This window comes from Lepus europaeus, chromosome X (assembly GCF_033115175.1).
Source record: "Lepus europaeus isolate LE1 chromosome X, mLepTim1.pri, whole genome shotgun sequence".
Lineage (NCBI taxonomy): Eukaryota > Metazoa > Chordata > Mammalia > Lagomorpha > Leporidae > Lepus > Lepus europaeus.
In genome coordinates, this window is record NC_084850.1 from 60,467,979 (window position 1) to 60,480,163 (window position 12,185).

A 12,185-nucleotide genomic window follows, 5' to 3' on the forward strand; every position below is an offset into this window, starting at 1 on the left:
GTGTTTGTTTTGTTCCCCTGTGTTTTCAGATAGGAGTTTGTAAAAAGGAAGCAACCAGTTCCACCGCACAGCTAATTGGTGGCCAAGGCTCAGACTTGGGCCCACTTTTTCTGAGTCCTAGGCTATTTATTTGAGCCTCCCTGTGATGGAAAGGTTTGCTTCCTGTTCATTAAACACTAAGTGGAAAGGAAGGCAAAACAATGACCTGAAGTTCAAGAACTCAAATTCATAGTACATTTATGAACAATTAAACCCTCAGATAAAAGTACCTTCTGAAATGATTATATGCTGCAGAGTAGTCAGTGGGGAAACAAAACTCGAGCTCTTTAAAGAGGATTTACACACAAAGATCTAGAAACTTGTCTAACAGCAACTTCTCACAAAGTGAACAGCAGATGTCAAGAGAGAAAGCCAGAGTCCTGATTGGACTCCTTCCAGGCGTGGGACCTTGTACAGATCAATTGAGTTTCTTGAACCTTCACTGCTCACCTCAGAGGAAAAAATCATGTTAATGCCTGAGTTACTTAGCCCCAAACAGAGCTCAGAGCTCATTCAGTCTACACCTCTGTTCCCTGTCATCCTAAATGTCTCTTGAACCCTCTCTGCTTCTTCATAGCCTCACTATTCTTTTTTTTTAAAGATTTATTTATTTATTTATTTGAGGCAGAGGCAGAGAGAGAAAGGTCTTCCATCCGCTGGTTCACTCCCCAGATGGCCGCAACAGCCAGAGCTGGGTTGATCTGAAGCCAGGAGCCGGGTGCTTCTTCTGGATCTCCCACATGAGTGCAGGGGTCCAAGGACTTGGGCCATCTTCTACTGCTTTCCCAGGCCATAGCAGAGAGCTGGATCTGAAGAGGAGCAGCCGGGACTCGAACCTGCACCCATTTTGGGATGCTGGCGCTGCAGGCTGGGGCTTTAATCCGCTGCACCACAGTGCTGGCCCCACCTCATTATTCTTTTTTTTTTTTAAGATTTATCTATCCATTTGAAAGTCAGAGCTACACAGAGAGAGGAGAGGCAGAGAAAGAGTGGGGTCCTCCATCCGATGGTTCACTCTCCAATCGGCCACAACGGCCAGAGCTGCGCCAATCCGAAGCCAGGAGCCAGGAGCCTCCCCTGGGTCTCCCATGGGGGCACAAGGGCCCAAGGACCTGGGCCATCCTCCACTCCCCTCCCAGGCAATAGCAGAGAGCCGGATCGGAAATAGAGCAGCCAGGGCCCCGAACCAGCGCCCACATGGGACACCGACGCCTCAGACCAGGGCGCCAACCCACTGCGCCACAGTGCCAGCCCCAACCACCTCATTATTCTTTAACTGCATCCACTTCCTTCCCCTCTCCAGGTTGCAGCTAAAGAAACCTTTCTTTCTTTATTTTTATTATATATTATTTTTAAAGATTTATTTATTTGAAAGGCAGAAAGGCAGAATTAGAGAGAGAGAGAGAGAGAGAGAGAGAGAGAGAGAGAGAGAATCTTCCATCTTCTGGTTCACTACCTAAATGGCCACAACAGCCAGGGTTGGGCTGGACGAACCCAGGAGCCAGTGGCTTCTTGCGGGTCTCCCACGTGGGTTCTGGGGCCAAGGACTTGAACCATCTTCCTCTGCATTCCCAGGTGCATTAGCACGGAGTTGGATTAGAAGTAGAGCAGCCGGGTCTCAAACTGGCATCCATATGGGATGCAAATATTGCAGGCGGTGGGTTTACCCACTACACCACAATGCCAGTCCCCCAAAGAGATCTTTCTAGAAGACAAACCCAGTCACATTGCTCATCTTTCCAAAAACCTTTAGTACTTCCCTATTCGTCTCAGGATAAAAATCCTAACTCCTCACCCTGATCTACAGGGCCCTTCCATAGTCTGGCACCTGCTTGTCTTTGCTGGCTCACTCCACACCACTCTTCCCTCTTAAATTCTAGGCCTCGAACCGGCGCTGCGGCTCACTAAGCTAATCCTCCGCCTTGCGGCGCCGGTACATTGGGTTCTAGTCCCGGTCGGGGCACCAGATTCTGTCCCGGTTGCCCCTCTTCCAGGCCAGCTCTCTGCTGTGGCCAGGGAGTGCAGTGGAGGATGGCCCAAGTGCTTGGGCCCTGCACCCCATGGGAGACCAGGATAAGCACCTGGCTCCTGGCTTCGGATCAGCGTGGTGCGCCAGCCGCAGCATGCCAGCCGCAGCGGCCATTGGAGGGTGAACCAACGGCAAAAAGGAAGACCTTTCTCTCTGTCTCTCTCTCTCACTGTTCACTCTGCCTGTCTAGGCCTCAGCCATAATGAACTAATAGCTACTCCTCAATGAGCCAGCCTCTCTCACTTCCAGTCTTTGTTGTAACCTCGTGCTCTACCTACAACATTCATTCCCTCCCAGTGCCCCTTTCCCTCCCCATAACCCTGTAATCCTGCAGAATCCTGTGTCCATATTATGCACCTGGGAAGCTGTCCCCTGTCTGAACTGCTCTTCCTCTGAGCTCCCCACCCCTGGAACCCTATGCTTCCATCTTCTTAGCACTCATCAGCCTTATAGAAACTGCCCTTTTCCTTGTTGATTTCTCCCACTCAGTTCAGCAGTACTGCTTCTTACTCATCAGTATGTCCCCAGCAGAGCCTGTTGAACAAATTATAAAAGCTTAAATGCTTTGTAAACTACATCTTGCTGTACAAGTGTTAAATATGACGTAATATTGTGTTAAGAGTGGTTACTTAGTATTGTTGTCCTACTCACACTTTTCAAAATAACTAATATCACATTACAATTACATCATTCTAATCCAATACTTCAAAGGACACCATGTATTAAGCATTTAACTTGGGTTGGGCTCTGAGGTAAGATTTTACATGTATGATCTCATTTACCCATATAACAACAATATTATAAGCTAGGTTCTATTATGAGCATCATAATATTTTTCAGATGAAAAAACTAAGGCCAACTCAAAAAGGTTAGGTAGCTTGCCCAAAATCACATAGCCAGATTTTCAATCTAGATTTTTTTAATTCAAGATTCAAGCCCTCCCAGAGTCTTCAGATAAGGAAACTATCAAAAGAGTGAAACAGCAACTTACAGGATGGGAGAAAATATCTGCAAATCACATATCTGATAATGAATTGCTCTCCAGAATATATAGAGAACTACTAAAACTCAACAACAATAAAAAAAAAAACCCTATTTATAAATGGGCGAATAACTTGAGTAGCCATTTCTTCAAAGTATAAATACAAATGGACAAAAAGCACATGAAAATCTGCTCAACATCACTAATCTTTAAGGAAATGTACATGAAAACCACAATGAAAGACAATCTCATACCCATTAGTATGGCCACCATTAAAAAAAAGGAAAAATAGAAAGTAAGCGTTGGTAAAGATGTGAGAAAACTGGAAACCTTGTGCACTTCTGGTGGGAATATAAAATGATGCAACCACTGTGGAAAACATTATGGAAGTTCCTCAAAAAAAAAAAAAATAGAAGTTGCGAATACTGCAGCAAGTCCACTTGAGGTATATACTAAAAAAAAAAAAAAAATGAAAGTGGGGGTGGTAAAGGGATATTTGTATAGCCAGGTTTATAACATAATAGCTAAAAGGTGAAGCAACCTAAGTGTCCATCAATGGATAATTGAATGAATAAATATATATATATGTATATGTATGTTATAAGATGTATGTATACACACAATGGACTATCATTTAGCCTTAAAAAGGAAGGAGATTCTGATACATACTACCACATGAACAAACCTTGAGGATGTTATGTTAAATGAAGAAGCCAGTCATATGAAGAAAAAGAGCTACCGACACTAGTCCAATTGGTAGAGACAGACAGTAGAATGGTGTTTCCCAGGGGCTCAGGAGAAGGGAAAATGGGGAATCAATTTTGAGTGAGCACATATAGAGTTCTGATTTTTCAAGATGAAAAAGGTTCAAGATATGGATGGTAGCAGTGTCATGGAACCATGGACTCATTAAAAGTGTTTAAAATGGTAAATGCTATGCTATGTATATTTTAACACAATTAAAAGAAAAATCCAAGCCCTGATTCCAACCATTTCTGAGTTCTGCCAAAGTTTTCAGACAATTTCCTCCTGGTGAATATTTGCTGCTTTCCCTCCAAATAACCTGACTTTTCTCTCTTTTTCCTCCTAAGACCAGAGTGCTGTCTTCCAGAGACTCCAGAGCTTCCGCACGGGTCAGTGGCCCTGAAGAAATCAGGGCCCATTCGCAGGCCTCCAGCTCATTCTCCTCCTGGGAAGAACATGCTTACTCTGAGGGCAGCCAACATGTATTTTGCTCATAACAAATGGCAGATGGCTGTGGATCCCTTCTGTTCCCAGGAATCACATCAGCACTATCTGCACTGTGCATTTTCATCACTGGTGGCTAATCCTAACAATGGCGTTGGGCTTTGTTATTAATAGGTGAGGAACAGACATAAAGAGAGGGGAAGTGGCTTTGGCTGAGTCACACAGCCAAGTTAGAACTCCAAGCTTCCAAAATGAACCTTGCCCTGGGCTCTGTCCCCACACACCTGGCAGCTCCAGAGATGTGCTCTTTTTTGTGGCCATAGACTCTCTGGCTAACCACGTAGGTTTGACTTGTGGGGAAATGAAGCAAAACCTTCTTTGAAATGGTATCTTGTGATCTTTTCTGTTTTTACTGGTTGGCAAAAGGGCAGAGTGCCTACTACTTGCTGAGTGACCTTCAACACATCACTGAAACTCTCTGGACCCTTCCCTTCAGTAAAATGTAGGGACTTATCGATGCCTTCCCACCTCCAGAAAAGCTGAGCACGAGATGGGAAGAGAAGAGTTGGGATGTATTCTCTCAGTCTATTCTGCATGATCCGTTACACAGTCAATATCAAACCTAGCAGAGTATCACAACCACATGGGTAGCCTTCAACGATACGAATTCCTGAGCCTTGACCAGCCCAGCTTACTTGGAATTCTCCTTTCCGCAGGCCACCTAGCCGCCAACGCGAAGGGAGTTGAACAGCATGGTGGTCCTGCACTTCTCTATTCAAATCCTCTCCAACTTTGCTTTGAAGACACCTCGTCTAGCATACAGAAACCATTGCAGTGTATTCCCTTTGAGTATTCCCTCGGACACACTGTTCCCCCAATTCTGGCATGTCTCACATACTGCTTGTTATTTTTACATAATGGTTTCAAATCTTCACTATTTATTTCTTCAGTTGGCTGTCGGACGATAAGGACTGTGTTATGTTCTATTATTGCCCCACAAATACCTGTTGGATGATAAGGACTGTGTCGTAGTCTTCTGTTATTGCCCCACAAATGCTAGCTCCATTAGCACAAAGTATATGTTCAAGAAGTAGTTGTTGAATTAATAGAAATCATGTACATGGAAAACCTGAGGTAATTTCTTACTCATGTGGGGAGATGTTCCGTACCCTGGAAACATTCTGATCACATGGATGAAATGGTCTAAGCAAAGAGACAGGAGCCCCAGCTTCCAGTCCTGGCTGTGTCACAAACTCCCACTGTGACTTGTTACAAGTCACCTGCCTTCTCTGGTGCTCAGTTCCCTCATTTGTGGAACCAGTGCTGATGAGTAAACTCTCAGAGTTGAGTTTTGGCTCCTCTACACAGCAAGAGGCATGTGAATGCCTCAAAAGCCCATCTACCTTTTCCCCCCTGCAAATGGACAGGGGTCACCCCAATCTAGAAACTGAGAAACTCAACTAGACTGCAAGTCAGTGCTTTGGAAAAGCTTCCATGCATTGTGTGTGTGTGTGTGTGTGTGTGAGGTGGGAATGGTGGTGGTTGTTTACTCCTTACTCCAGGTTCCTGGCTTCGACTGGACTTTTCAATTCCAAAACTGTTTACACATGCAGGACTGTCAACATTCATCATCTGCCTGTCTACTCTCTTCTCTGTATCTCAGGCAGGACTACGGGACATTCCTGCTGGGTATCCTCTTGTCCCTCTGCACCCTCCTAGTCTGGGCCATTGCAGTGTTCAGTAAGATCTGTTCAAGTTGTAACACCCTGACTACTAGACATTCCTGACCAAGTTTATGGTCAGTCTTGTGCACATGCAGCTGCCAACAGAAGCTGCCCAGAGTGCTCATCTCTTCTTCATTCCTGCAGGACTGTGACCCCCTGCCTGACCTGGCCTTCTCCTTGCCTCCCCATTGCCAACAGGGAAAGGTGGGGGGGAATGAACCCCAGAGATGCTCCCCTGTCAAGGTGGTCCAGGGAGCAAGGCACACCCGTGATCTGCATCTGTAAGATAATTTGGGGTAATGGACATCTATTCTTTGAAACATGTCAAAGAGACAAAGCTCCTGGATTAAAAGTTTTCACCATTATCCATCTCATGGCTCTTGAGCATAAATCTCTTTATGTGCCCCACAGACTGTCCCTCCTCACAGGTGCCACAGGAGCAGGTGGATAATTAGTGCTGCTGACCACACTGAAAAGCAAAAGAAACTGAGGGCTGAAAGGAGTTCTATTCCATCAGCCAAGTTGCCAGGAGCCCCGGCTTCTCATCTACTGTGTGGCTGTGCCAAGCCCTCCACCTCTTGGACAGTCCCCCAACCTTCCTGCCCTCAGAAATCTAGCTCAGGCCTCAGCCTAAGTAAGAGGAAAGCCTTACAGCTGCCCCTGTCCTTTCACTCCTGCTCTGATGCTGGCTCCCTGTCCCCCCCCTCCCCCCCCAGCGTCTGGACTTGTCACTGTACTTCAGCAGTTGCATTAGTACGGCAAAATCTGGTCTTAGGATCAGCGTCACTCAAGACAGGGCTACAGAGGGAACCTTGGAGGCAGGAGAAACAAAGGCCTGGAAGACTGGGCAGAGGTCTCACAGCAAATCCTGGCAAACTCAGAGCTTCCAACCAAGTCTTCCTGTGCCCCTCATGCTTCTCTGGGTACACCCTGACCACCCTGACTTCCTCTGGTTCTTTCCTTGGTCTCCTGTTCCCCTATGTGCGGCTTCCCTTCTCTCATCCTCTCCTCCTGTCCTCTCAGAAAGAAACTCCCACTATACAGCACCTGTTCTTGGGGACCTTGGTGCTGCCTGGAGGTGGGGCGAGCAACCTAAAGAGATGCAGGGGCTGCCATCTCCAGCTCTGAAACATGACTCCATTCCAAGTAAAATCATCCCTGATGCGTGTTCACAAGTGAAAATGGTGGTGCCCAGAATTTAGGTGACTTGCTCAAGCTCACCCAGCTAAGAAATGGCCACAGCTACCACCCCTAGCACTTCCTAGGGCCGAAGGATCTGGAAGCGGACTAAGCTAGGGTAAGCTCACACCTTGTCTCCCTGCGTGGAACAGCGCAAACCTTAGGGATTCCCTTATTCCTTTAGGTCTCTAAACCTTGAGAGTGTGTGAGAACAGAGGGGATACAAAACAGCACATCCAGTTGGCCACTACTCTGGCCTTAAAGAAACGTAAGGGGCACCCTCAAAGGCCCCTCCCATTGTGAGCTGTGCATTGCGGCTTGCTCCCAGCTAGCTGGACCACTCCGACACAACCCATTGTGGCGCAGCACCGTCAAAAGTCTGAGCTCAGAGGCCAATAACCTAGAGGCCAGGAACCTGGAGGCCGCTCCGCCGACCACCGGACTACGCCAGAATTCGCGATTTCTCTCCACAGCGGCACTATCTTCCGTCTGCCATTCTCCCATGCCCCCAGAGTACCCACCCTTCTGGCCACTGACTCCCGGGGCCTGCTGCGTTTCCCGCTGGGCACTAGCTGCCCGCCCCAGAGCAGGTTTTGGTTTTGGGGAAGAGGTGAGGAGGGGGAACCGGCACGCGTCTCCCGCAGGGGCCGCAGAGACAAGCGCATCTCCGCGCATCACTCCTTGCGGAAGGAGCGTTGCCCAACTTCTGTGCCGGCCAGACCGGCTGCTTGGAGTCGCTCCCGGCACAGGAAACAAAAATCCTCAGAAAAGTGCTTCGGGGCTCCCCACGAAAGACGGGGAGCCGGGGAGGGCACCGAGGGCTCCCGGGAAGGGGTCGGGGGAAGACTTTATGGGTAGCCAACCCTCCCTACTCTCTTCCCTCCGCAGAGAGCCGCGGCGGGCCAGGGGAGGGAGAGCCTGCGGCAGCGTCGCAAAAGATCCTGCAGAGTGTGCCTCGAGGTCTTTGTCTCTGTCTCTCTGTCTCTCTCACTCTCGGGAGGGGCGAGGGGGCGGCGGCAGGGAGTGCTAAGCGAGGGGACCTGTTAGCCGGCCACTTTGGAGGTGAGATGGGGTGGGGTTTGGAGATGGAGAACCCGGGGCAGAGACGTTGGGCTTCACCTTCCTTCCCAAAAGGAACCACGTTGCGGGGAGGAAATAAGGCAGAGTGTCAATACAAACAATCTCCAAAAGAAGCCAAGAAAAGCGAAGCCAAAAAGAAGCAAGCGCAACACTGTTACAAAACTGTCTGGTTTTGTAACAATTTCCCTGCCGCTGGCCAATGAGCGGCGAGGTGGCGCGTCACGTGGTGTCGTTTTATATAACACTTTGCTGAGACAAGACAGTTATTAGGCGGCGCGGGGCGGCCGGCATGGAGCTCGCGGAGGCGCGGCAGGGCCCGGCGCGCGGCGGCCCGGCGTCCGTGGCAGCCCCGGTTCCGTCCAGCCGCCACTCCTTGCTCGGTAGCCCCAGTGCCTAGACGCCTCTTCCCCGCGCGTGCCTCTCTCCCCATGGATTCCTTTCAGACCGAACAGATGCTGAGCTTACCCGCCGAGGTCAGCAGCAGCAACTTAGAGCTGGCGGAACCGGAGGAGCGGGCAGCATCAGCGGCCCGCGTAGACAGCGGTCCCAACCCGGAGCCGGCTACCGAGGGCCCCGCATCTCTCCCGACGCGGGAGCCAGAGCCAGAGCCGTCTCCAAGGACCTCGACGCCGGAGTGCAAAGTCCTGCTCAAGCAGGCCGACGCCTTGGCGTCCGTGGGACGCCTCCGGGAAGCCCTCGAGGTGTACAGACAGCTTTCGGAGCGGCAGCAGCTGGTGGCCGAGCAGCTGGAACAGCTGGTGCGCTGCCTGGCTGAGAACGTCCGGCAAGATGAGGTGCTGGCGCCGGCGCCGGCACCCTCGGAACCGAGCAGCGCGGTGGCAGTGGAAGAGGCAGGGGCGGCAGCGGCTGCGGCCACCGAAGTGTGGGACGGCTTCAAGTGCCGGAAGTGTCACGGATTTCTTTCGGACCCCGTGTCCTTGTCGTGCGGCCACACCTTTTGTAAACTCTGCCTGGAACGTGGGCGGGCAGCCGACCGGCGCTGTGCGCTGTGCGGGGTCAAGCTCTCCGCGTTGATGGTGGCCACTGGGCGGGCGCGCGGGGCCAGGCGGGCCGGGCAGCAGGCACCGCCGCCCCTGCGGGTCAACGTCGTGCTCAGCGGCCTGCTCGGCAAGTTGTTCCCGGGCCCGGCGCGGGCGTCGCAACTCCGGCACGAGGGCAACCGGCTGTACCGCGAGCGCCAGGTGGAGGCGGCGCTGCTCAAGTACAATGAGGCAGTTAGGCTAGGTGAGCCCACCGCGCCGCTGCCGGGCCGGCCCGGGGGCCGCAGCGGGGTTTGACCGCGCGACCCGAGAGGCGGGAGAAGGAACCCAGCGGCGAGATGGGGCCGGACCGGGGAGGAGACTGGTGCGGGGAAGCGTGGCATGGACGCGGCCGGGGTGGGAGAAATTGAGGTTGCTGGGACTTTGTCCTCAGCGCTTAACTCTCTTGCGCTGTGTTTCTGCCCCTCTGGCTGTGCTGCCGTGGGTCTTTTCCTGCATCTCCTGTTAGTCTCTGTTTCCGTCTGTGTCGCCTGGCTTCTCGGTCTCACTCCTACTCTTTGCGCTGTTGTCACTCTGTTTCTGTCTTGCTTAGTGTCCCTGTCTGTTTCTTTGTCTCTGCTGCTTCCTCTCTCCTCGGCGCACCTGGGCCCCCACGTACACCTGCCCGCACCTTCCCCGCCAGGAGAGGAACTTCGCAGCCTTCCCACACTTGCGTCCGGACCTCTGGGGTGTTGCCAGCAGGCGATGTCCGATCGGCGCCCGCGTCTGCCGCTCCCGCCGCTGGGAGTTGTCCCTTCCGGGGCCGCGGCTCCCTGTGGGGTGGGTCCGGCGTGGAATTAGGTCAGGAGAGCACTGGTTGCATAAGGGCCGCGAGCGGCCCGGGCCGGGCGGCCCCTCCTCCGCGCGGGCGGGCGGGCGGGCGGGATTGTGTAACGGCTGAGGTAACCGAAGTGGGCCACGCTCGCCTCGGAAACCATCCCGCGAGCGTGTGCGGGGGGAGGGGAGCGCTCGCGCCCCGCTGCCCTGTGACTCATTGTCACCGCTTCCTATCACACGCTCCTCGGCTGAAATAGATGCCTCCCCGCCCCCAGCCAGCCCGCAGCCTGCGCCCTGGCTTCAAACACCTCAACCCCATCAACCCCGCGCGCGACCCGGCCAGGCCGTGGGTGCCTCGGGATCTCCGGGGACTGGGAGCTGTCTCCGAACGGGGCACGACGCCTCCGCTGTGCTTGCGGACGCTGCCCGCCGAGGCTGGGTGCGCGTCGCAGCTTCAAGGGCAACGGGGGCCGCCCCACACCTCCCACCGGACTAGGGCACCCGACTTGTCACCGGGCGCCGCTGCCCGGAGCCCAGGAAGGGGCCGCCCATCCGCCAGGCGATATTGCCCAGCTAGGACAGGCTGCCAGGAGCTCGGCCCGCCGGCGCGGTGTCTGATGGAGCATGCTGGGGAGGAAGCAGCAGCGCTGGGCAGGCAGGGCACCGGGACCCGAAGGAGTCCTGGGCCAGACTCTGCTGGGTGACCGAGGGGGTGGGCTGGAATCTCCACGTGTTGAATCTCCCAAACTTGCAACAGGTAACTTGGGGGGGGAGGGGCGGCGACAACGGCTTACCAGTCAAAGCTGCCCCACCTGCTCCCTACTCCCTGTCTCTGTCCAAGCAAGACTGAGCTGCCTCCTGGCTGGTGTGTGCTGAAGAATAGAAGGGACAGAAAAGACCCTCAACTCTTTGCTCCTGTCTTTTAAGAGCAAGTAATGGGCTCCCTAGAAAGTTCGCAGAACCCAAACCATCAAAGCAAGTGGTTGCTGGACACCTTGGGGAAGAGAAGGGCAATGTGACTGAGGCAGGCAGAGGTCACCCAAGTACAGATCTCCAAGGGAAGTTTCCTTCCTTCTAGCCATCCCCCAACGACCCCGAAACTCTCTTCCTGGCCTCTTCCCTCCTCTGTTGCTGACACTACTTCCCCCTGGGAGTTCTCCCTTGCACTATTGCTAATCCTCTTGGAACAATCAGGGTGAAAATATAAAGAACAGCTTCACTCTTCTAAGAGGAAAGAGACCCCCCATTCCCCCCCAAACTCTTGCAACTATGAGCATCTTAGTTCTGGAACATGGCCAGTGTCTGCTTATTATTCTAAGTGTTGTACACACCTTCAGAAAAAGGAACCTGTTACCCTCCACCCCAACTTCAAAGCTTCAAGGTTTGAGTAGTTAGCAGCCACTCTGACCAGCTAGCTGTGTGACATTGAGCCAGTTCCTTCCCCTCTCTGGGCTTGATTTGCCTCATCTGAAGAATGGATCAATTGAGTCACATGGTCTCAAAAGGTCTTTTCCAGTCCTGGCACCTTTCAGAATTGCTGAGAGCCAACCTTACCTTTTCCCCCAGAAGCCTTGTCCAAGTTCATTCACATTTGGCTATCTGGACTTAGAGGATGGGACTTTGTAAATGCATTTCCTTTTTCTTCAGGGAAGGTTCCTAGGTGCTGGACTTGGTAGACAGAAAGATTGTTAATGTCACCAGTTAACTCACCTCGAAGGCTAACTTGGACGTGTCTTCCTGAGGGTCAGGACAGAGGCCACATCAGGCTACCTCCCTCTCTTTCCTCCCTGGCCTGTTTCCTTGTTAGTGATGCCTCCCTCAGAAGCCATTTTGCCAGCACTAGCTGTGTGTAGCCATGAAGCAGGCTGCCCGGGTTTCTCCTAGGTCAAAGTGTCTAATGCACCACAGATACGACAAGACTCTGCCGGGCCAGGGAGACCCACAAGCACTTCTTTGCACTTGGAGAAGCTCAGCCCCAGAGTGGCTGGGGGTGTGGAAGACAGAGTAATATGATGAGGAGGAGTGGATTTACCATTCTGGATCCCTGATAGAGAAGTCCTGGATAACTTGCTATTGTTCAAGCTCCATCGTATGAATCTTACCACATTTTTGTGCTCAGGGATCTTAATGAGGATTTTTTTTTCTCA

At 52.2% G+C, this 12,185-nt stretch overlaps 1 protein-coding gene across 2 annotated transcripts in view; it reads left to right on the forward strand.

Moving 5' to 3' along the window:
- Positions 1–8,613: 8,613 nt before the first annotated feature.
- LONRF3 (LON peptidase N-terminal domain and ring finger 3) overlaps positions 8,614–12,185 on the forward strand; it is a 44,389-nt gene continuing 40,817 nt past the window's right edge. For both annotated transcript variants that reach the window (XM_062183869.1, XM_062183870.1), the window contains exon 1: positions 8,614–9,466. In XM_062183869.1, the coding sequence (XP_062039853.1) occupies positions 8,650–9,466 (817 nt within the window). In that variant the 5' untranslated portion in view covers positions 8,614–8,649. The remainder of the gene's footprint in view (positions 9,467–12,185) is intronic.